Genomic DNA, 26,800 nt, shown 5'->3' with positions numbered 1-26,800 from the left:
AGAAAGTTTAGACTTGTTTTATGTTTGGTTATAATGAAGTTGAGAGCCTTGAGAGTTGAGGGAGAAACATAGGTAGAAGTGCCAACAACAAGATAAAGGCAGCCCAGAGTGCTTGATACCAGAAGCAGTGGCACCCAGACCTTGGTGCCCTCTTGGAAGGCCTGCTGCAATTGGCCTACTGAAATTAGCACATACTGAACATCTTATTCTTCAGTTCATCCATTGAACAAGATGTCCTTTCCTGTCCTTTTCATATGAAAGATAAAGCTCTGCTTGTTTGAATCAATGCATATCTCTGAGCTGCTATTTCAAGGTTCAGTGGGTTGTATATATAAACCATTTTTATCCATGTAGTCCTGTAATACTTTCCCCAGATGATACTTTTGGGAGTACACTGTTGAGAAAGATTATTTTTAGTATGCAATAAGAAAATAATAATCAAAATAAATATATAAAAAAAGATAAACAGTAAAAAATAGTAGCAACATAAGTCTGTGAAAAATTATTTGCTACTATCTCATACCACATATCTTTTGAATTCTCTTATTTATGCCTCAACAACATCCATTTTTAATTTGTCTTATACACCTATACTCTCTGAAATAGGTTTCATTTTGTTTGTTTAAAGAAGCCATTTGCCCAGAAATGCTAAAACTAAAATGCTGTGTCTGCACAATAGGTGATTTTAGCAAGCCAGATATGCACAGTTAAGCTGTGCTTGCAGAATTGTTTTTCTTAAAGTGCAACCAATTGACCATATACCAGCACTAATTTGTTTCTAACCAGTAAGGCATGTGCACATGTTGCCCCATACAACAGTGATTGCAACCAATATGGATGGCGTGCTTGTTTTTATTCTCAGTAAAGGAAAATTTAAATGCAGCAGCACGCCTCAGCTTAGAACCACATATCTCCAGACTCTGCTTTCTTCCAAAGACAGATTTTCCATTTGCCCTGCATTCAGTTTTAAGCTTTTTTTTTCATCAAACAAAGCTTATCCTCCTAAGAGTGTTCTGGAAAAATGACTTAGAACCAGTCTGCTGCAAAAATCTTTTAAAAGCCTATATTAATACCCTTATAAAATGATAATATACATCTGCTTATGATATAAAAATACTCTTTATGATACTCTCAAAGTAATATTCTTACTTACAATTTTGTCAGACTTTAGACTCTCACAGGTGTCTTACAATTCCTTTTTTTTTTCAATAATATCTGCATGATTTTATTCAAAATAAAAAATATTGTTATGATGAAAAGTTCTGGAGATGAATAGTGATGCTGGTTATACAACAATGTGAATGCACTTAATGCCACAGAACTGCATACTTAGAAATGATGAAGATGGTACATTTTATGTGTACTTTAGCACAATACAAATTTACAATTCCTTCTTAAAATAACAATGCTAAGAAGGCAGGTGTTAGATTTCTAGGACATTATTATCTTTCTTCAGGCATTTAGCCTGCAGCCTGGTTTTTCATACTATTTTCAGTCCTGGGAAACCATAATTATCCTGAAGCATGCTACTTACACCGTCTTATTTCTTAATTACAGTAGTGACATGAGATAAATGCATACGTATTGGGATCGAATGCATATTATTTTGTGGTGATTATAAAGAAGTTCTTATGACAATAATTGCAATTATATGGTCATCAACTACTGATACAATGCTATGTTACAGAAACTCTGTAACTAAGTCCTGCCAAGAGGGAACTTTCTATTTGAGATAAAAGAATTCAAGAGTGAGAGATTGGGACATTGGACAGTGTTATGTTTATATAATTTATCTAGGTAGAAATTTAAGTTAAACCCCTAAATATTAATTGATATAATGATTTTACTTGAGCTTCATATGGAATAATTTAAAATTTTTAAATAATTTAAATTTTTAAATGATTTAAATTTTACTTGAGATTCCATATGAATCTCAATTAAAATCATTGTCAACTAATATTTAGAGGTTTAACTTTAAAGAGATTAAGTGGTTTAACTTAAATTTAAGGGGTTTAACTTAAATTTCTACCTAGGTAAATCAAATAAATAATATTTTTAAAATATCTATAGTCTTTTTTGATGTTTCAAATAAAAGATTTGAATATACTCCAAGGATAAAAAATGGACTAGAAATATGATGAGTGATATAGTCTTCAAAGATAAATTTGCAGTCTATTAGTAATATTCTTCTCAGATGCTATAATTCATTGTCTTAAAAGCTTTCATTTAAGGTTTCCAAAATATTTTTTTCTTTTTTCATTCCAATTTAAAAAGAAAAATAAAAACTTTCAGCTGCCAGGATAATACTTATATAGTTTTCTACTACCTTCTATAAAAATATGTTCTTTGTCTTGCTTTTTTGTTGTTGTTGAAAAGGGCAAAAGGAAAAAAAATGACGGATGTCAAACTCAATGTACATATATGTTTTGGCGAAGGTTTCAGTTATATTATATGTCAGAATTGGGAATCTGACTGCCTGGTTTTAAAGTCCTGCTCTGCCACTGACTAGATGTAGAACTTGAACAAGTTACTTAACTGCTCTGTGCTTCATTTTTTTTCATCTGTAAAAGGGGACAATAACAGCAGTTATCTGTAACAGCATTGAGAGGATTTAATTATTTCATATATGTAAAGGGCTTAGAATCCTGCTTAGTACATAGTAAGCAAACACTATATGAATTTTAGGTAAGATTTTATCTAAGTTAGAGACATTAAAGCCACATTCTCTTCTCTACCTTCAACCATGATGAGGTGTGACTTTGATCATTTTAATAGGTTTTCTTCAGATTTTTTTTCAGTATTCTAGTATGACACATAATAGAGATTATCTTTTCCACAATAAAAAGGGCATTCAAACAACGAACTGATATCTATCAGATTGGTCAGCGTAACATTGGCCAGTGACATATATGCCTGTGTTTGTTTAAATGATTCCATATGAATCTCAAGTAAAACCATTTTATCAACTAATGTTTAGATGTTTTTAACCTATAGCGGGGTTTTAACTTACAGTGGCTTGCCAGAGCAGATTTTCTAAATTCTGGTACAAGATAATGCTTCTATTATTTTTTAAGATAAAAGGCCTCCTCTTTAGACATTTATAGTTATCCAGTGACATATTAGATCATGGGAACAGAAGGTCTGCATATAGTCTTTATTGCATGGCTAGTATCTAACCAGGTGTCAATAAAATTAACATTGGAATAGTTCGCAAACCTATTTTATTTCCAAATAACCACACCAAGAAACATAAACCCTTAAAAAAGTGTCAGCGAGTTTCCATACAAATATTAGCCATGAGACACTTGACTTTTCTTCTATATTATTCTTCTGTTCAGCTTCAGATGTTACATTTGTTCTAATATTATTATTTATAACCTTATATTAGCCTTACATTTCTAATAAAGTTAATAAATTATTTCATTATAATATTTGGGTTGTTATAAAACATTTACAATACAGATCAATACAGTAAATAGTAAAATGAATTTTTAAGATAATTAAATTTGAAAATATCATGAAATTGAGAAACAAGTACAAAATTATACTTGTCACAAAGTAATGAACTCTCTTTTTATGAGTTGCATAAACAATCTCTGCAATTTCAATCAGAATTTTGCAATTTCTCTTTTATTTAGTATTTTTAAAATCCCTGCTGCAATGCCTAATGAACTAAATATTAGATTATGTTTGTAATAACATTTGAATTTTTTCTTGCTCTTTCCAGACCAATTAATCTAATTTCACTTTTTATTTGTCTATGATACACAAAAGAACAACACTGAAATGCCATGATATTTTTAGAGTTAATATTGGGGTATGAAAAGTTGTAAAAGGATTAATGAGTGGGGAAAAGTTTCTGGCTAAATGCAATCAGTTTCTGTGCAAACATTTACAGTCTCTACTGAAATAAAATTCGTTTAATTAGACCACAAAGAAACACGTTTTCTTGAATCTGATTCTATTTCAACCTGTACACATATCTACACCAGGAAAGTTCTGGAAAAATTGTTTAATTTTAGAACTGGTCTAATATTGTTTCTTCACTAGTCTGAAAGTTACTAGATTGAAGTTTGATGGTATTGGCTCCACAATAAGCAAAACTGATATGCAAAGTAACGCTATACTTCTGAAGAACAGTGAGGAAATAACACTCTCAATTTCAATTTCAATTTTAAAAGTGAGTTTAAGTGTTATTTTGAGATGAAAATTAAATGTGTGGCTTTCCACTTAAAAAGATCATTGTACTTCTTATGAAATTCCAAGGTGAGGTGAGGTGTTGCCTGGGGCTTGCACTGCTACTTTTGAGCTTAAGCATATGATATTTTTGTGGTCATTTTTATTTATCTTTCAGATCAGCATTTTCATGACCCATTTATCAAACTATGGAAATGACCGCCTAGGGTTATATACCTTTGTGAACTTGGCCAACTTTGTGCAGAGCTGGACCAACCTGAAATTGCAAACTCTGCCTCCAGTGCAACTGGCCCACCAGTATTTTGAGCTCTTCCCTGAGCAGAAAGACCCTCTATGGCAGGTAACATTTAACATTCTCTCTTGGGGTGGAAGGAAAGAAACTAGCAATTTGTGAGTGTATAATTTGTGTTAGGCACTCTGCTGGACATATTAAAACTGGAATTTAACACAAAATCCTCTTTTATACAATACTTTTATCCTCTTCCTCAACAATTTTTGCTTATTTTGTGAATTGTTTGCATTTTTCGCTTGCTTTTCTGGGTTTTTGTTTGGTTGGTTGCTTGGTTGGTTTAACATTTTTGCTTTGAAGATGTTGTTTTATTGTTGGTGTCTTCTCCAAGCTAATCATTTTAACTTGCATGCAGTGTGAGCACTAACTAGCAGTAAAATGGTTAGACAGTAGATATCTAGAGAAATAAAAACCTAGAGCCACTGGAATCTAAGATTTATAATTAGACTTTGATATGTATATGTGCAACATTGTGTATATAAGAAAGGAAAAGCAATTTTCACCTTGTATCCATATAGAGTTAACCTCTCAAGCATATCTTCACTTTTCTTTAAATCTAACAGGTCTTTCACTAATATTAGACCTACTGAAAAAGAGAATTGTCAGTGTTAGGATTGCTTTACTAATAATTCAACTTCATGTGGGGCCACTTAGCCTGGATGCATCAAATGTAAACTATCTGCTTCTTGGCAGTTATCTAGGCAAATGTTGCCTCCCATTTTCTTGCCTCTTTATGCATCAGATTACATCGACCCACAAAATCAATAGGCTGGCTGCAGAGAGCAGATCAGATAGTCCCCTGCCAAGCAGTCGGCTGAGAAAGTAGCATCACCATTAATGAGAAATTACTGTGAAACAGACTTTTTGTCATCCTCTCTCCCTCTGGTCAAGACTATTTGTTTCTCTTTATTCCATAAATCATATTACATGCCACTCTGTCTACATTGTCAGAAATACATCCAACACATGTTCATTGTCCATCTGTTATGTGTAAGGTAAGGCTAGATGTTCTAGGGCATGCAAAGAACAAAATAAATTTTTTCTCAAAGCCAGTGGAGAGATTTCTCATTATTCACTATCATACATTTCAAAAATGTGTTTTAAAACTGACTGCTACATGTCATATTATATTCTGATGATTTATTAAGCAGCTTTTTACCGTTTGTGTTTACACTGAACTACATTCTATTTACCATCCCAATAAGTTACTTGACCATCTACCATTTGATATGTAATTTAGAAAGACAGGTAAATAGATAGAAGCATAAGTATTATGAGCATATATCAACACACAAAATACAATTGTATAAAGACAAAGCAAGTGTCCCACAAATGGTGGTTATTCAAAAGATCTCACATACTTTTATAAAATTGATAAATTATTGATGGTAAATCAATTCTTTTGTCACAAATGTTTATATAAAATATATCTATAATATTTATGGCACAGTAATAATAAAAATCAGACAAATTAACAAAGATTTTAGACAGCTTACATAGAAAGAATCCTTCAATGGCCTCCAGCTCTACTCTTCCTCTATCTGTAGAAAAAAGGAAAAACTTTTTTTTAATGATGAACTAAATTTCTTGATATTATTTGAAATTTTTAAGATAAAGAATTGTATTTATTAATATGTTTGGATATCAGTGACACTTTTCTTAAAAAATAAATATAATCAAAGATATGCCAGCTCCAATATGATTTGGGCAACATGATGATTCTAAGTATTGATTGAATGTTTGTTAAATATAGAATACAGTGCTGGTGGATTAGGGGTATAAATGGAAATTAGAAATTAAAATATGGGATTATTCTGTAAGAAATTACATCATTCTTGGAAGATATAAGAAATATATATATATATAATTTGCAAGTGCTGATAATTTTAATTTTGCATAATATCATAGGGGTAAGTTCCTAGGAAGTTCATCATAAGAGAGAGAATAACTCAGAAAAGATAACATAGAGTTTACAAATTTTCATCATTGCTGTTGTTTATATAAGTTTAGGAATTTTCATATACATTATCAAAATATAGTTTTCTGTAAGAGTACTTAAATGATACATGAGTAAATGTTTTCCTACTGAAAGTCTCCCTTTGCTATTATGAAATTATATTATTTATATGGTTACTTTTCACTGAAATTTTAAAGTTGCAAACATTTTTGTTAACTAAATATCATATATTCTCAAATATATTTAAGAAGAAAAACAAGGAATAGAAAATAGAGTAGTTAAGTTAAAGGGAGAATTATTCAGATACATGAGATTTTGACAAAAGTTGACTTACTGCAGCAAATCTGATGAACTTTGCCAAACACATCATGTCCAAAAATCTTCAAGTTGTGAAGTAACAATAAAGTGCATAATACTAGTTCACTTCCCTGGTGGTTATCTCTTCTTTTCATATTCATACCTATAATAACACAGTTTAAAATGGTAAGCATTGTCACCCTTTTCTCTATAAAATATGAACTTAGTTTTATTTAAAAAACCAGTATTACTTGGTAGGTTTTTTATGGCCCATTCATCACAATGCTAGAGAGTTAGAATAGATAAACATGGTGTGTTTCTGTTACTGTTACAAAGTGTCAAAATAAAATATTAAAGTACTCTTTTGTATTTACAAGTGTGACTTCTTATTCAGTATATTTCATGTTTAAAACTAAGTCAACTATTATTTTTCTTTAGATTTTCAATTCACACATTCTTGTTACCACAAATAAAAGAAAAAGTGAAAAATGATAATATTCACATCTATTTAATTTCCTTTGGTTCCTCATGTAAAGTTTCATTAGCACCAACTACCATGTATGTGAAGCTGCTTTGTCACCTAATTAAAAACTGCAATATGAATATCTGTCAATGGGTACCCTGATAAGTAGAGCACAAAACGCATTTGTGCTCATCTCTCACTGGAAATGGATTCTTTCACAGGTGATTAACATGGGAATGTGTACTGAGGACACATATGAAATGCAATCCCCAGACTGTATCCTTGTCAGTTTAGTCCTTAGTGTGTAAGACTCTTAAAATTGTACTCACTCGTGTACATTAATTCATGTCCTTTATTATTTTGGTAGAATAATCACTACACAGTGTAAAAGAATAGGGTTTCTTTTCTTTCTTTTTTTTTTTTTTTTGCTTTTTTTTTTTTTTTATAATTCTCATTATGGGAACCAAAACCACAATATGGAGGAAGTTAGAAGGTCAGATTCTTACACATGAGCTAATCGATGCTTTTAAGCTCTCAAACTGTCAGCTTAGCTCAGTTCCAGTCTTCACTCAGTCACTCCAGAGTCTCACTATCAACAAACATGCCAAACATGATGTGGATTCCTGCTTTTCTGTGTGACTAGGAGAATGCTCAAAGAGCTGAAGTTTCTCTCCCCATGCCAACGTCTCCAGGGTTAAAGAAGTGGGAAAATAAACCACAGAGCACTAACCTTAGGTGGTTAATCCCTTTGCTGATTCCAGCTGTCAAGACATCCAGCCCCAGTTTAGAAATGATGAAATTTGAATAGCTGTGACATAAACAAATCTTAAGATCTAGTGGCAAACACACTGTAGATTCTATTAGTATGTGTCTGTTGAAGGAATGAAGGAATGCTGACACAGAGAATTAAAGATTGTAAGAGCAGAATAAGAAATTAGGGACATCTAGCTCAACCTATTCATTGTAGAGAGAAAATGGATGACACTCAGTGTAGTGAAATGCCTTGTTCTAAGTCACATGGCTTATTAGGAACAAGTCAGGACTAAAGCCCTAGGTTTTCTTACTCCTCCTCAAGGGTGATTTCAACCACAAGATGGTGGTTTTACAATTAAAAAAGCAAGTATACTATTATCATCAACTCTACGTCAAATGAAATTTCAGGGGTAACTCCTTACTTTAGAAGGATCTGACAGTATGTTCAGTGTGAATTTATTCAACCTATGCTTTTGAAGTACTAACATAATCAAAAGAAAATTATTGCCTTCATGGAACTTATAAGCCACAATAACTGCTTGTTATGTGAACAAAATAGTGTTACAAATTTGTCTTCATATTTATTTCTCTTTTTACCACCCTACAACTTATTTATAATTATATTACTGCACTTACCACACAGAATTGCAGACACTTATGCCTGTCATATACTGATTCCTGCAAACCTTGAAGAATGAGACTTTGTTTGGTTCATATTTGCACCCTGGAACCTAGCATAGTACAATAGCCACCGTCTTCAAAATATCATTAAAGAATAACCAAAAGCAGAGGGCTGTGTGTACAAAGAACAAGAAAAGTGGCACATCTGTTTCTCAGATAGTAAATAGTGATGTAATGGTAAGTAACCTATAGAAGCAGGTACAAGTCAGTGCGGGAAGCTTTGAATGCTGCCAGTGTAATTTGAATTTGATAGACAATTAGGAACAACAAGCTATAGGCTCTGAAGTTGAGAGTGAAGTGACTTAAAAAAATGTTGGTCAATGAAGAGTACACCAGAAGCCTTTTCTCAGGACAGGTAAGAATAGGGAGGTGCTGAAGATAGGAAAATAATCTACCTATGAGAGAGGGAAGCCCAGAAGAGCTTCATGGTTGTGAAAAGCAAGACCTTCGAAGTAGGAGTGAGTGAGACTGAGAATAACGAAAGAGTGATCTGTGACTAATTACCCCCATTGCTGGGGAAATAGGAGTTCTGTAATAGCACTTTTCACTTTAATTCTTTCATCTTTTAGTCTTTTCAGTGAAATTAAGTCAGTATAGTTTTTATCATATCACAGATGAGAGAGGACAGATTTCATTATTATCTTAAATATTTTTTCCTAATCAAAATTTAAATTTATATTTTGCCATGTTATCTTTCTCCTCCTAACTTAGCGATAGTATGTTATATACCTTTCAGGAATATCTCCTCCACCAAAGATGGCAATAATTTCTCACGATTTTGATTCTTTAATTTACACTGAAGCAACATTTTGATTATATGAGGCTGTCAGTCATTCTGACATCCAAAAATGATGACTTAAGTCTTGGATTGTTTTCCCTGTTAATCAATTGCAAACATGTTCCTGTCAAGGGTCAAATTCCCCACACAAACCACTTATTGAGGTTCAGTCATAAAAAAAAATTACTTGCAGATAGCTCCCTTGAAAATAAAATAAAGTGGCAATACTTTCTAACTTAAAATCATCATAAAATATATTTGAGCATTTAATCCAAGTATAATAATGAAAAAGGAAACTGAATTTTTTGTTTGTGCCTTACAGAAACATTTGATAAGTTCAATGTCATATATGAGTGAATAATACTGTATTAGAACAACTGATTCATAAGAGTTTAAAAATACAGTTCATTTTATTGAGTTGGCTTTCTTTTCCCTGCCAGGATATTCATTAAAACACAAATAATAACATAAGGGAGTATGTTCAAAAGTACACAGTCATTAGTTTAAAAATAGAGCTGGCTGGGTGCAGTGGCTCACTCCTATAATCCCGGCACTTTGGGAGGCCGAGGCAGGCAGATCACAAAGTCAGCAGTTTGAGACTAGCCTGGCCAATATGGTGAAATCCCATCTCTACTAAAAATACAAAAATTAGCCAGGCGTGGTGGTGTGTGCCTGCAGTCCCGGCTACTTGGGAGGCTGAGGCAGGAGAATCACTTGACTCCAGGAGGCAGAGGTTGCAGTGAGCCGAGATTGTGCCACTGCACTCCAGCCTGGGTGATGGAGTGAGACTCCATCTCAAAAAGAAAAGAAAAAAAAAATGATAGCGCTACAAAGTAAATATGCCACCTTCTCTTGGGGTCAATTTTACTATGAGACTACCTCATGGGAAAATACCAGTAGTATTAACTTACTTAAATAAACATGAGTATAATATGGTGAAGAATAGATAGACATTTAGGGTAAATTAGAAACATTTTGTGTCTAAAGCAGTACTCTTGAAGCTGTCACCCCAGACAGACACAGAACCATGGGCTCCTTTCCATCCAGTCCTACCCCCAGAGGTTGGCATTATAAACCTCTGAAATTCAGGGTACTTTGTAGCAAAGTTTGACAAATCAGTCTATTAAGTGCTACAGGAGTTCTGTAGTGAGTGCATTTATTATGGATCAGTGTACTCACACGAGGAACACTTTCCCAAGAAGTTGAGGGACTGCATGGATTTTACATGGGGAACAAGGAGAGTTCAAGCCTTCATAAAGATGTCTCTCAGTTTTTCCATAAAGATTTGTTGATTGGAGCACTGAGAATAAACACCCTTAATCTATTAAACTTCCTCATCAGTGTACATGGATTGTATTAGGCTTAAATGACATTGAGAGACAAAACTTGAAAGTCACCACCCTGTACAATACAACTTGGAAAGGGCATTTTACAGACATACACAGGGCAAGACTCAATAAGCAGAAAAAATTAAGAAACAACACAGGCCAATTGGAAAGGAAAAATATGTTTTAAAAGATGCCTTTTATAGCATTCTTCTTTAAACCGTCAGGGGAATACCAAAAGGGAAATGAAAAGCAAACCAATGGCCTCTGAAATGTTTGTAATTAGTAAAATAATCCTTCTATCATGAGCACTGGGCATTTTTAAAGTTTCAACTATTAAGGTCTAGAAATGTCCTAGTTATCTAGAATAGGCACGTGACCTGGATGAGGATCATCAATCTTGAATTGATAATTCCATGGTGTCCTTGCCAGTGAAGGATGTGGAGAATAGTGAGCAAAGCAAAAATTTAGTAGCAAAAAGGCAATGTAGACTTTGAATAACTAGATATAATAAGAACAAAAGTTATTTTAATGCAGCCTATAAAAATATGGAATTATAATAAGGTAAATGGTATGATATTCTTTCAATCTATGTTCTTTTTAGCTTGATTGCGAATTTGCAATTTTTACTTATTTGGAGGGAAATATCCAAGGGTGCTTCTGCCCTTGCAAGGAACATAATTTCATCAGATTTTACTGCCCTTTCTAAGTCTTGTTCATTGCTTCAGGAAATCTTCTGCCTGCTTTGTTTATGTTTACTTAAAAGTAAATTTGCCTCATATATTCCACAAACACAAACCATGTGCATCACCTGTACCTGTGTGACAGCTGAGTTACATGTACTTTCACTAGACTGGCACTGTAGCCATAAACTGCCTAAAGCAATTTTAACTGAATTCCTTTTTCAAAGTTTAAATATATCTATAGTGCTAGATACTTAAACCAGTAAATATCAGTTGCAGTTTCAGTTATGCAGGGAACAATAAGATTGGAGAATGAAAAGGGAAATAATTGCTTTCTAATTTTCTGACTTAAAAATTAAAACAATAGAAACAGAACAAAGTAAGAAAGTGCAATTAAATGCTTAGCTTTTTTGGAGGGAAGATCCTTTACCCTTCATAATCATTGTCAAAAAACTTCACATGCACATGTGTGCATGCACACACGCACATAATTTAACTGCAGACAACGCCAGATTTGGATTCTAAATCTGAAACTACCTTGCTGTGTGACCTTCAGCAGGGCCTAAATAAAACACCTTGCATCTCAGCTTTCTCAGCTATCAAGAAGGGATAATAATATCTGTCTTGCCAGGTTGCTTTGAAGATTAGAAATAATCTACGTCAATCAAGTACCTGGAATATAGAAGGTGATCAATAAAAGTTAGACATTATTTTTGCTGGTATTCAGATTTTCATACAGTATAAGAAAAGTCAGAGTAGGAAAAGTCTGAACAAACATGTTCAGAATATAAAATAGAAAATACAAACATCCATTAATAAAGTTTTGATTAACAGACTAAAGGGAAAACTTGCCAGGAAAAGAGGTGAAAACAGAAATGGGCATCTGGAAATCCCTAAAATAGCATAATATAAAAGGATTGCAGTTACAAAAAAAGACAATCTGCCTATATTGAGGAACATACCGATAGGAATACCTGAAATAATGTAAATTAAGTTGTTAGTAATAAAAATATTTGGAACAGCAAGTATTGTAACAGCTTAGCATCCCAACATTCTGGGAAAGTATAAATAAATATTAACTAGTGTCATCCTCTTCCCCCAAAAAGCATGCTTATCCATATTCTCTCTGTGTTGGAGACAACGACAACTCTTTTCAAGTCTTATATTAAATCTGCTTATTTCTGTGAACATTTTATTTCACCAGTTTTGCAAGCAGAAATTAGAATGCCAAAGACATGTGCACTGCAATAAAGAAGATAAGTGGCCGAGTTGAACATACAGAACCAAGAACGAGCTCGCAAATAAGACTTTGACATTCAACAGTGGCACTGAATTATCAATTAGTCTACTCTTCTGCCTTTGCTAAGCATAAAGATATCTTCATTTGAGCAAATTAAGTGAACACCTACTCTGAGATTTGCTCTGCTGGGTTATGTGTGGGGAAATTCAATAAGTATAGGTTGAGAACTGCCTTCCTATTGCTTTGTATCTAAAAATGCAGTTCAGAAATGAAGTTCTTTATAAATAGTTATATGATAATATGAGAGAAATAATGTTTAAGTTCTAAAGTGATGGTGTACTCATTAACTAGCTTCTGGGACTGCCAAGAAAGACAGCATTGGGGATTATGTATGGTGTGTTGTAGGAGTTTAGATGCTAAATGTCTATACAGTTAACATTATGTTTGTTTTCAAACATATATCCAAATTAGTCTATGCCAATTGCTAAATGTTTACTGTGCCTGTCCTAAGTCATTCTACAAATGTTTATTCAGCATTTCTTAAGTATTGGGTTGTAGCAATAAAGAAGACAGAGACCTCACCTTCAGAGAACTTACATTCTAGTTGACATAGAATTACTATTAACTATAACTATACTTATATATATAAACATTACAAACACATACACAAAGAAAATAATTTTAGGTACTGACATGTAATTAAGAAAATATGACAGGAAACTCAGAAAGAGACAAGAGTGGGAAGAAGCTTTGACTATCGTCATCAGGGAAGGCCACTTGCATGGATTGACATTTGTGTTGAGATCTGAATGGTAAGCGGTGCTGAAACTATTGGCTTTATGAGTTGCAGGAACCAGGCAGCAAGTATACACAGAAATGTGTTAAATTAGGATTATATAATGGTCTTCAGGTAATCTAGTAGGGCAACCTATATCCTCAAGTTGGCTAAAGATACTCCAAGCTATTTCTCTACAAAGTAACTCACAGATGCCAGAAGTCTAGTGATCTGACTGTGTGAGGCAAAACTTATCTTGTGGACAGACAGTCACACATGGTGCTGGTACATTCTAATGATGGACCAAGAAGTCTCTCAAGATGAACACCTGTAGTAAAGCAATCCATCAGTGAGATTTACTCTTTCTCTTGCTCCAATTGCCTAACTAATCTTGCCTAACTAATCTGGACAAAAAGAAAAGAAGGGCAAATGTGGAATCAAATAATAAATACTCTTACATACAGCATGATTTAATGATTTTAAATAACATATAATGCTGTCAACAACCACATGAGATAAATATTACCAACCACTATTTTATAAATAAGGAACTGAGGTCCAGATAATTTAGGAAAATTGCTTAATGCACAGGCAGTCTCCCTCATGAGTTCATGCTCTTAATGACTGGGCTATGCTACCCCTCTAAAATAAATAGGGAAGGTTTATGGTAGATATTAGCTTAAGCTAGAAATGTAGGCAAAATTTTGGGGAAAAATATGAGCATCACATGGAGAAATAATTCAATGATTAGGGTACAAACATGAGAATTTCTACAGTAGTGAATACAGTATAACTGAAGCATTAAGTTGATGTTGGCAATTATTAACTCAGAATAGTGCTACTCAAAGTGTGGTCCATTAATAGCCTGTTTGAATTATTTTGTTGCTGATTTACCATGAGACAAGAAGCTGGTGCCAGAGTAGAAATCAACTATATCACTAAGCATACCAGTTGCTTTCCTTGAAATTTTGTTTTTATCTTGTAACAGAATGTTCTTTTTGAAACAAGCAATGCATTGATTCACATTCTTGCACAAGCTCCTTATCTTCTCATAGACAAGTACTTTGAAACACAATGAGCTAGAGTATAGGTGATGTTGCTGTAATTATGCCATTCAAAAATACATTGGCTAAATAAAATGAAAATGTATTTCTCACTCATGTAACTGTCCAGAAGTAAGCAGGTAGTCTTGGAGCTGCAGACAGTTCCACGCCACATGATCACCTAGGGCCTCAGACTGATAGGCTCTTCAATATATGGCTTCCACTTGAGGTCAAGTTACATGCTGCAATCTAGCCATTTTACAGCAGGGGGTAAGTTGGAAAGGAGAAATCCAGGGAGTGTGGCTTTATTTTTTAGGATACTTCATATCATTTTGTCTCACTTTCCATTGAACTGAAATTAATATGAGGAAAGCTACATTGAGGAAAGAGTGTGAAATATACTCTCTAGCTGGGAATCTGCATAATAAGCTAAATAGGGGATGCTCCATTATCGACTGAAGAAATGAAGAATAGATAGTTGAGCCTTCTCTGCCACAGTGAAAAATATGGTTAGTTGAACTAAAACTACACCATATGAGTATATGAGATGGAATACTAAATAAAAAGATGGCAGAAAATGGAGATACCAGTTAAAACAAAATTTCAGTTATGCGAATTAAATAAGGAATGTCGTTTACTGGCTTCTAATTAATTCCTTTTATCACAGTTTCCATAGATGAATTTGTAGAAAAATCCAGGATCTGTAACTAATTTTTTCCAAGGTAAATTCTAACATAATATGGTTGTCATTATACATTACTGATCCCTTTAGATTGTACTTCAGCCTTGTTCCAATGAGAGCAGAGATAGAAATGTATTTGAGTCAAGAGTGCCTTTTAATTTTATAGAGTATGAATATGAATAGCCACTGCCATAGGTAGTGTTCCCTAGAAGCAGAATGTGAGATAGAGATTCCATTGCAAATGATTTAAGAAATGCTTTCAGGAAAAACCTATAAGGGAAACTATGAAACTGAAAAGATGGGAAAAGAGCTGACAAGGATGTCATCTCTGGTAAAGCCTAGCCTTACCTGATCTGCAGGGAGAGAACTAGTCACAGGCCAATTTTCTCACCTTGAGGCAAGCAGGTCAGTCTTCCGTACCCCTGCATCCACTGGAGGTGGGCTATTCCCTGAGAGTGAGGAGGGGATGCAGAGTTTGATTTCCGGTCAGGTGGCTTCTATTAGCCAGGGAGAATTCTCAATCCCCTAGCTGGGGGCAATAGCAGCTGGCAAAGTTCAGAGGAGTGGAGGGTTTGCTCTAGTCTGAAAAGAGGATGCATTCAGTGGAGAAAAGAGCATCCACCACGCTCTACTCTGTACACGCTCAGTTTCATTTGTTATGTTCACTCCAACCAGACACATTTTTTCTCATGATTCTATAAACTTCATGCCTGGGGAAATTTATAAGAGGAGAATTACTTTGAGAAACTATAACACAATTGCTGCTTTTGGTCCCAAAGGTGAAATCAGTGATTATTTTCTCCCATTTTGTCTCCTATTCTGTATTTCCCCCACCTTTGTCTAGCATTTTTGCTGGCCTAGAAGAAATACTGGGTGGGTCAGATAGTCTTAGGACTGGAGGAAGTAGCAGCAGTGGTAGTTTGTCTCACTAACTCTCCTCTTGTAAATTTCTTTAGGAGAAAAGCTGTGTTTAGATAAAGATGACTTAAGGAGTACACTATGGTAGTCTGTTCTGGCACCCCCATCTAGCACTTATCAGGCAGTGGTTGCCATACTTTCCCATTTACAGTTATAACTGGGTAAGGAAGTACCAACAAGCAACTTAGTGAACTATTTGAATGCCAAAGATACTTCTCCCTGTTCTCACTATATAGTAGCTGTTCTAATTCTTCATGATTATGTGGGTCAATTACCCCTACCAGGATGGTAACTCATTTCCATGTCTGCCAATCTACTGGCACAAAAAGTCCAAAGTGACCAGGTAGGAGTTTTAGCTTTGTGTTTGGCGAGCCCCTTCCCATGTCTCCTGGTGGAATCTTCCCTGCTATGGGAGCTAGAATTCCTAGATCCACCAACCTTAAAGTTATGAGGAAAGAAAGCACAAATTCTCCAAGCATATCATTGGGAATACTGGTAAGGGGGTCCATTCCCACATCAACTCCTGGACTCAAATACACAACTCTTTGGACAAAGGGTACAGTAGAGGCACCTGTTGGTGATATAGTGTATTCCTTAAATAAAAACTATTTGTTGGACTCTGCACCAACTAATAGTTGATGATTTAAGGCGTACACTATATCTTCAAGCTGGTACCTCAACTGTATCTTTCAAGTGGCCTTTCCATCACTCTCAGGTGAGCAACTTGTAGAAAGTGGGGTATGTTAATAGGACTAGTGACTTTCAGGGCCATATGCCTACTGCCATGCTTCCTTTACCAGAAAGAAGTTTCCCTTATCCCAAGCAATAGTATGTAAGATAACATGTCAATGAGCCATATACTCTGTGAGCCCTTTCATAGTGGTGATAGCCAGGACTACGTGGGCAGAGAAGGAGAGTCAATGTTTGGAATACATGTCAAACCTGATGTAGGTGAATCATGCCCTTTTCATTATCACAGTGTCCAATATAATCAATGTTTCACTAAGTGGCAGGATAATGCTATTTCTGAGATTTGAAAGTATTTGCTGTTACTGTCAGGTCAGATATTCAGCACTGGCAGTAACTACAGAAGACATAGGGGAAAGAGGTCCATGCATGGCTTTCACCTGTGCTGCCATGGTTACTCTATTCATGAGCCATTTGCATTAGCTCTGGGTTAGTTGACAACAGAGATTAGGCAACATGTAGGAATGTTGTAACCTGGCTGAATCATACTGCTCTCTTGGTTGTCAGGGTCTCTTCTACATAAAATGCTCTCTGGTGTACATTAATGTATAATACAAAGATCATCACACACTTTGGACACTATCATAGGTCCATCCACATGCCTCTTTCTTAGAACTTCCTATCTTAATTTTCCTAGCTTGTTCCTTCAAGTTGCCTGTCCTGTCCATCCTATGCCATTTATTCATCTCTGCTGATTAGTTTGTCATATCCTTACCTTTGGCTATAAGTCTATCCACAAAGCAAACAAAAAGCAGATGACTGGGTACACTGCCCACAACTCTGACAACTGAAAGAGTTCCATTAACCAGCGATTTTTAGAAACCCCTCTGAATGGAACTGTAGTGCCACCAAAGTCCATTTTAGTCTTCTACTAACATATGGGTTAGCCCATCTGCAAACCAAGCCTGGGTTTCTCCTCTTTGTCAGCAGGTTATAGGAACCCTTCACAAAACTAAAAATGAGCTGATGGAGAAGCATCAGTGCAACAGTGACAGGTGACTTAGAATCATGGGCCACTTATTTGTAAGTGGCCCCTGGATCAGCCTGACACTGATCCCAGATATACCATTCCCATCTTACAGTGAATTGTTGCTGGACATACCTGAACTTATGATTTGATGGGTCTATCACTATTCAGTTCATGGTGGGTAGTTATGGCCACTTGATCACATTAATGACTAATGACAAACACTCTCTTCCATAGCACTCTCTTCTTGGATACAGCAGTATACAAGTGCTATGGTTTGCGTAATATGATTCAGATAGTATGCTTTGCTACAGAACCTTAAAAGTGTACATTGTGATTCTTTTCAAGTACTTGCCAGATATTCCACAAGGCATCCATTTATATCATTGATGCCATAGTATCATGAATCTTCCAGCATATAAAGCCCAAGTGGGAGGGTGGCTTGTACTTCAGCCTTACCTACTGCCTACCCCTTTCTTGCTCTAGGCCCCATCCTAAACTTGAAGCTATCTGTATCACTCAATAAATGCACAGAGAAATATTTCCTAGCACTGTGCTACCTCTTAGCAGTAGGAGTTGCAATGTACAACTTACACTTTGCTATGAACGGGATGTCCCAGTGTGCTCAAGATGTCCAGATCCCTGAAAGCTTAAAAGGTGGCAGGCTCCTAAAACTTTGTATGCTTGTCTTCCATCCTCTGAGGTGCATGTGTTTTATTAAGGCAGCCAGAGTAATTTCCACTTATTTGTCAGGTCCAAATATCATGTCAACAATATAGTAAGCCAGTGTTAGGTTCTGCAGAATGCCAGGGTGATACTGGTCCCTTTAGTCTATATAATAATACTGGGAAGAATCAGCCTAAGCATTTCTTAATGGATCTTCTATTTTAATTGGATAAAATTATATTCTGTCGTAGAATAAAATGATATTGAGAAGTCTATGATTTTGCAGCACCTATATTTGGCAAAATGGTTAAAAGAATCATAATTAGAGAAAACTCACTTGACAAGTGTTATATTTAAAAGTATTTGTCAAAGAAAAACATTCTTAATGGAAAATAATTGTGAAAATATTTGGTCTCTAATATTTAGACATTTTCATATTAAAAAAATTAGAACTGAAAATTTGCTTATCGGCCAGGCACAGTGGCTCATGCTAATCCCAGCACCTTGGGAGCCCAAGTCCAGAGAATCACTTGAGGCCAGTAGTTCCAGACTAGCCTGAGCAACATGGCAAAACCCCATCTCTACCAAAGAAATAAAAAATTAACTGGGCATGGTTGTGCACATCTGTAGTCTCAGATAATCCGGAGGCTGAGGTAGGAGAATCACTTGAATCTGAGAAGAGAAGGTTGCAGTGAGCCGAGTTGGCACCACTGCACTCCAGCCTGGGTGACAGAGCGAGACTGTGTTGAAAAAAAAAAAAGAAAGAAAGAAAGGAAGGGAAGGGGATTATCTCACCTCTCTCTCCAGTTAAAAATACAGTGGCTTACAGAGAAGAGTAATTTGAGTGTCAACACTTTCACATTTATTAACTATGAAATGCAAATTTGAGAAGGATTGAAGACAATTTTATAGAAAAGCAAAACATAATAATATCATATCAAAAACGATCATTCTTCAGAACTTTGGTGACATAGTATTAAAGAAAGATGTATCTAAAAAAATTGATTAATACCACCAATGGTATTCTTCACAGAAATACAAAAAATAATCCTAAAATTAACATGGAACCACAATGGACCCAGAATAGCCAAAGCCATCCTAGGCAAAAAGTACAAAATAGGAAGAATCACATTACTTGATTTCAAATTATACTACAGAGCTATAGGAACCAAAATGCAAGGTATTGGCACGCAAATAGACACATAGACAAATGAAACAGAATAGAGAATCCAGAAATAAACCCATACCTCTACAGTGAACTCATTTTCACCAAAGATGTCAAGAACATACACTGGGGAAAAGATAGATTCTTCAGTAACCAGTATTGGAAAAACTGGATAGCTGCATGCAGAAGAATGAAACTAGACCCCTATCTCTCGCCATACACAAAATAAAATTAAAATGGATTAAAGACTTAAAACTAAGACCTCAAATTATAAAACTACTAAAATAAAACATTGGGGAAACTCCCCAAGACATTTAGTCTGGGCAAATATTTCTTAAGCAATACCCCACAAGTCCATGCCAAAGCAAAAATGGGCAAATGGGATCACATCAAGTTAAAAGGCTGCACAGCAAAGGAAACAATAAAGTTTAGAGACAACCCAAAGATTGAAGTAAAATATTTGCAACTACCCATCTGAGAATGAATTTTTAACCAGAATATGTAAGGGATTCAAACAACTCTATAGGAAAAAAAAAACTAATAATCTGATTTAAAAATGGGCAAAGGATCTGAATAGACATTTCTCCAAAGAAGATATACAAATGCCAAATTATTTTATGAAAATGTTCTCAACATCATTGATCATCAGAGAAATGCACATCAAAACTACAATGAGATGCCATCTCACCCCAGTTAAGACATATCTTGTCCAAAAGACAAGTAATAACAAATGCTAGTTAAGATGTAGAGAAAAGGGAACACTTGGACACTGTTGGTGGGAATGTAAATTAGTACAACCACTATGGAAAACAATATGGAGTTTCCACACAAAACTAAAAATAGAACTACCATGTGATTCAGCAATCTAACATCATGAATATTAAAAATATTCTAAAAAAGAAAGGAAATTGGTTGGGCTCATGCCTGTAATCCCAGCACTTTGGGAGGCTGAGGTGGACAGATCATGAGGTCAGGAGATAGAGACCATCCTGGCTAACATAGTGAAACCCCGTCTTTACTAAAAATACAAAAAATTAGCCGGGTGTGGTGGCACGTGCCTGTGGTCCCAGCTACTCGGGAGGCTGGGGCAGGAGAATCGCTTGAATTTGGGAGGCGAAGGTTGCGGTGAGCCGAGATTGTGCCATTGCACTCCAGCCTGGGCAACAAGAGCAAAACTCTGTCTCAAAAAAAAAAAAGAAAGGAAATCAGTATATTGAAGAGATACCTGCACTCCCACATTTATTTCAGCACTATTCACAATAGCCAAGATTTGGAAGCAACTTAAGTTTCCATCAACAGAGAAATGAATGAAGGGAATGTGGTACTTATACACAATGAAGTACTATTCAGCCATGAAAAAGAATGAGATTTTGTCATTTTCAACACCATGGATGAAACCTGAGGATATTATGTTAAGTGAAATAAGCCAGGCACAAAAAGGCAAACTTCACATGTTCTCATGCATTTGTGAGAACTTAAAATTAAAACAATTGAACTCATGGAGATAGAGCATACAATGATACAATGATGGTTACCAGGGGCTGGGAAGAAAAGTGGAGGTGGTGGGAATGGGGATCGTTAATGGGTGCAAAAATATAGTTAGATCGAATGAATAAAATCTAGTATTTAATAGCACAACAAGGTGACTACAGTCAACAATAATTTATTTTACATTTAAAATAACCAAAAGCATAAAATTAGAACATTTGTAATACAAGAAATGATAAATGCTTGAAGTAATGGATACCCCATTTACCCTGATGTGATTATTATGTATTGTATGCCTGTATCAAAATATCTGATGTATTTCAAAAATGTATATACCCACTATGTAGCCATAAAATTAAAAATTAAAAAATTAAAAATTAAGTTAAAAAGGAACGGATTAAAGTACAGAAATATGAACCATAAATGTTTTTCCTTCTTGCTTCATTGTTAATATTGGGATAATAAATATAAAAATAGAATGTTTTAATTTCCAAGGTATATGTTTTTTAAAAATACTTTTACTTGTGACAATCATCTTGAATATAATTATTGTGTAGGTCACCAATATAATAAAACCAATATGGCAGTCAATAAATATTTCAAAAATTTTATCCTTTTAATTTTAAAAGCCCTTTTAATTCTCAAAAGTGTAATGATTTTGGTAATAAATTAGAGTCAGCCAGATAGAATGAAATAAAAACTGGCACTGGAAGTGTAGGTTAGATGGGCATAATATTGGACCAATGGATACATTGGGTATGTTGAGTCTGAAATTTCCTCACCGTATCTATACAAAAATGATATATTTGCAATATAAAACCTTAAGTCTAGAGCTCAGGAGGGAGGTAGAGGCTGGATACTGATCTAGAAGCTATCAGCTTATAAGATGTGGCCAAACCATGGGAATATCTGAATCAAAACATGAAATGAAATGAAAGGAAAAGTTGGCCAAGTCTGGAATTCAAGGATAGCATTCCAGCCTCTAGGGAGAAAAAATAGGAATGATTAGGGAGAACACAGTAATATGAGTAACTATGATGAAACCAGGTTAAGTCAAGTCCTCTGATATATAGACATAAAACATAAACCAAGAAATAGAGTAGTATCACAGGGATTAGAGCCTTGCCAAACACTGAAAGATGATAACAACAGGAAGGACTTGATGCTGAGTCCCAGCCTTGAGATAAGGAAGGTGTCAATAACTTTATTTAAAAAAGATTTGGAAACCAGAGAACCAGAGTGAGGTCTAACTCCAAGTTCTAAGGTATTAGGCCAGAATTTGATTCCATCTTTTGAACAATTTTTAGAGAACAGAGCCAGACAGTCATTACACTGTGAGGTTACTTATTCTTCCTTCTTGCAGAATCCATGTGATGATAAACGACACAAAGACATCTGGTCCAGAGAGAAAACTTGTGACCACTTACCAAAATTTCTAGTAATTGGTCCACAAAAAACAGGTAAAAATAGCCAATTGTGCTACTTATATCCTTTTTAAAAATATTTTATGAAATACATTGGTATATGGATTTATCAGATTAGATTTTTCTTTGTGAAATATTTAGCTATCCATGCAAGTTTATTATTTGAACTGCTTGTCATCTCCATGATTCGCATTTATGCCATGAACCTCAAGAGGATCTTAAAGTTTCCCACTAAGTAGCCTTAAACACTAAATTCTTTATGAACTTTAAAACTGTTCAACATACATGCCAAATTTGGACAACTATGAACTTATGTGTCTCAGTTGTTGTACCTCATCTTTAATTTTTACTTTTTTGGCTTTATTTAATTAATTTCTAAAGCAATTTATAAAAACATGTTTTGACCCGATTCAAACTATTTTATCTGGTACATCAGCCTTTGAATTGATTTTTATTCAGAGTCACTGCCATGATTACTTTCAAATGTTTTACATGTGTGATTCCTTTAAAAAAAATTAATCATTAGGTATTAGCATGGTATGGACTTACTTTCTGAAACACTTGAAGTTCATCAGGTATTTTTTCCTTGGTATTCTCTCATGCACTGAAGGACAACTGTATAAGAATGCAGTAAAAGAGAGTGAAAGCATTTCACCAATGAGATGACACTTTCAATTAGAATATCTTATACTTTCTTCAGTATGTGACAGTTTTATACACTTTGCTCATGTCCTGATTAATTAAAGTTTTATTGAGTTGCTGTATTTTGAATTCACTACTTTGACTAGAAGCATTTTCATCAGTGAGTGCACAAACCATAACAGAAAACAAACAGTCTCAATAAATAAGCCTGGCCCAGATGAAGATATTTGTAATACAAGTAAGTAGGTCATTTTAAAAGTTGTGGGCAAAATTTACAGACTATTAAATATTGGTTGTTGAAATCTTTTCTTTCTCTAGGAATATAAATTGTATTACAACAGTAAGTTAACACATGTGCAGGGAGGGGAAAGAGCAACACATATTTTCAGATAGATCACTTTTGTTGTTGTTTAAAATGTACATTAATTTTCTACCAACTCCCTTACAGCATTGCTAACTCTGGAGTGACTACTAAAGAAATAAAACACTCCTGTGTTGTAAAATTGTGTTAAAAATCTAATAGAAAGATGTATCCCCTATCATGTCATTGAATATTATTATGTTTTAGTTCTGTGAAAAAATTACAGCTTAGTAACTATAAATCTATTTTTCTTTCTTGTTGTTTGCATTCATAAAGACATTAAGCTATACCTTTAGATTTTCATATTTGACCTACCAGTATGGAAATGATAAAGCATTTAGCTGGTTTTGGCTTTCCTAAGACAAACAAACAAATAAGATGTTAAAACAAAGGAATCAGATGGTAATAATATTTCATAGGCTATGAAAATATTCTTCTAATATAAAAACGGTTGTAGTAATTCTTAAAATCCAATTGTAGAAGTCTGAAGTCATAGTTTGTTCTTCTTATTGCTTCAGTTGGCAAAACACCCCAGTGCTGTCAGAGACTATAAATTCACTGCAGGGGGGTCACAAATACGTGCTGCCAATCTTCCCTTAAATGCAAACTTGTCTTTCAGTGACTTAAATGTGGTGCATGCATCTCTTACAAGAAGCATGAGGTACAAAAGTGGTTCCCAAACTCCTATTTGCTCAGTTTTTGTGAGGTGAGAATGGAAAGACGTGATATTTCACTTTGCCATTGCTGAATCCTAGAAGAGATTCCTGTGGGCTGAAAGTCGGTCAGGGAATGAGGAAGGGGAGAAGAGAAATAGGCAGAGATGATGGACATAGACTTAGAGACCTTAGACTTAAGGGACTCAAAGTTCAAATCATAGTCCCTTGTGAGCCTTTGAACAGATATTCATCCTTCATCATTCAGAGTCAAATTCTGGTATTGTCAATGTAAAAAGAGGATTCTCATAGGGTTACATTTAGCACAACAATTATAAGAGCATAACTCATTGGCCTTAGATCTTTCAGAAGATCAGTGTTCACACTGTCAATATTAATGTCTCATGATTTGCCTGGCTTATCCCCGTACATTAAAACTAAGGAGGAGTTGAGTGTATATAAAATAGAATAGTTTCTATTAGTATAGGATTTTTTCCTCTTCTTCCATGAAATATTTATATTAAAGAAGTTGATATAAAAGGAAATGAGGTAAAAGAAATTGATAGAAAATTAATGTCAAGGATAGATGAAAAATTTAGGTGATAATTTTTAAAATGTGCATTTTGAGGTAATGGGCCCAGATTTTATGGCTGATTACATGAATATCAAGCCACATTTTTTCTGTTTCTAGTTGAGAGTGCTTGCTCTCTCCTCCCTATCAGATGCCTCTTGATGTCCCTTAAGGTCCTGGAGGCATGAAGGTATGTGTGCAGAACATAAAGGCTTTGGCTTTCTGTAGGCCAGGGGAGATCTGGGTACAATTATGTGACCAACAGGGTAATTAAACATTTCTACTTATTACTGAGTGAGGCTACAAAGTGTCTATATTTAGATAATCAACAACTAAAGAATATTTTTATCTGTGCCCTGCATTCATCTACCTTCAATACCTTAGGAATATTAAACTATCAATTTTCTCATTTGTGTTTTGTGTGTCTCAAATCTCTCTTTCTCTCCACCCCCCTTAAGAAAGTGTTATCTTAAAAAGTATTTTTAAAAAAAACTTCTAGATTTCATGTTTCCTTCCAGTTTCTACTCTATTGCTAATTCATTTCCCTAGAACATTTTTTGTTTTTGCTCTTCTCACATTTTCTCGTTTTTAAACTCCTGTCATATTTAGGAGTAAACCATATAAGCCCTTGAGGATGCCCCTCGTCCCTCATAACTATTACATCTGTGTTTTTCAGTGTGGTTGAGAGATTTCTCCTGTCTAAACTTTAAGACTCTAATTTAGTTCTTAACCAGTTCTGTCTCCTTCATTCTTTTAATCAAGTTTGTAGAATCCGATTTCACATTTGTTATTCCTTAAATCTTTTTAAATTAGTAATTACATATCCCTAGGGCATTTATTAATTTTGCCATCTTATTTCGCACACAGTGTTTCATTCTAGGTGTTTTAACATGTCTTCTATCAAGGTGGTTGGTCCCCATGGATCTGTTGTTACGTTCTTCCCTTTAGCTACTCATTACCTCTTGGTGGCCGTGTAAAGCTGGGAGGATCTAAAAGGGCGGCAATCTCATTAATACTCAAAGTGCAGTAGCCTTTGCTCATATGAGCTTAAGGTATATGTGAACAAAATGCCAATTATCTGCTGGCCTTGTCTACTTCCAGATCCCATTTGCAATGATAGTTGTTCTGCCAGCCCACCTATGTAGCTTGTCTGCAGCTCTGCTAGGGCTAGGAAATCTAACAACTGCTGCTCACTCCAATGTATCACAGAACAGTTTACCTTTTCCAGAAGAAAAGTCTTGATTTATGAGAGTTATGATGACCCAGTCAGTTCATGAGTTCTTTCTGCTATAGCTGCTAGTCTCTGGCCTGGCTCTGAGGGAAATAAGGTTCAGAGATTACATTTGAGACCTCTGCAATGTGCACACAGGTGGTTTCTATCAGCCAGTCTGCTCTATCTAGTGCTCCAATTATCAGACTTGATTGTCATATTTTGCCAGAGAAGTCATTGAAGCAGCCATCTTTCAAGAGTCCTGCCTTCTTCTTTCAACCTTGCTGTGTAACACTTATGTTTTTAAGGAAAAGTATTAGAATACACTTCCTCCTAGAATCTGTCACTGATTTCCCAAGTCTAAATCACCCATTTTCTCATATATTGGAAAGGTGCTCTGGTCTTCTCTCATTATGGCACCTGTCCCACAACATCACAATTACTTGTGTACTTGTCCAAGTCCACACATGGACTTTAAGTTCATTGAGGGCAGCAAATGTGTTTTCTTAATCAAGAGTTACTTCCGGACCATACACAGAGTAGCACATCAACCTCTGTTAAATAGTTTGATTTCATTCATCTGAATTTCAATGCTAATTGAAGACCCACCAGTTAAGATACCATGCCTAATGATAAAGATGGAGACAGAAGGACCCTTGCCCTTCATACTTTAGCCACTCACCTGACTCCTGGAGGAAAGCTGAGCTGCATGACTTCCGCAGTGCCACACTAGCTGCATCATCAGTCTGCTTTACTTTGGCCATGTGCTAATATTAAATCAGGCATTCTGATAAATAGAATCATGAAGACTAAAAATAGAACACT

The 26,800-nt window shown here is 35.0% G+C and overlaps 1 protein-coding gene and 1 long non-coding RNA gene across 2 annotated transcripts in view; one reads left to right on the top strand and one right to left on the bottom strand.

The window, feature by feature from the left end:
* The window catches only part of NDST4 (N-deacetylase and N-sulfotransferase 4), a 284,247-nt gene that overhangs the window by 237,367 nt on the left and 20,080 nt on the right, over positions 1-26,800 (top strand). The window contains exons 7-8 of the mRNA XM_009448180.4: positions 4,355-4,537; positions 22,478-22,574. Coding sequence (XP_009446455.3) covers positions 4,355-4,537; positions 22,478-22,574 — 280 coding nt within the window. The remainder of the gene's footprint in view (positions 1-4,354; positions 4,538-22,477; positions 22,575-26,800) is intronic.
* On the bottom strand, positions 19,356-26,723 carry LOC107974378 (uncharacterized). The gene is made up of 4 exons (XR_001717091.2): positions 26,658-26,723; positions 25,985-26,079; positions 23,088-23,153; positions 19,356-20,803 (listed from the first exon to the last, which is right to left on the bottom strand). It is a non-coding gene; the product is annotated as an uncharacterized LOC107974378 (long non-coding RNA).

This window comes from Pan troglodytes, chromosome 3 (genome assembly GCF_028858775.2).
Source record: "Pan troglodytes isolate AG18354 chromosome 3, NHGRI_mPanTro3-v2.0_pri, whole genome shotgun sequence".
NCBI classification, from domain to species: domain Eukaryota; kingdom Metazoa; phylum Chordata; class Mammalia; order Primates; family Hominidae; genus Pan; species Pan troglodytes.
Note: the sequence above shows the minus strand (reverse complement) of the source record. Positions and strands in the feature narration are given on the sequence as shown.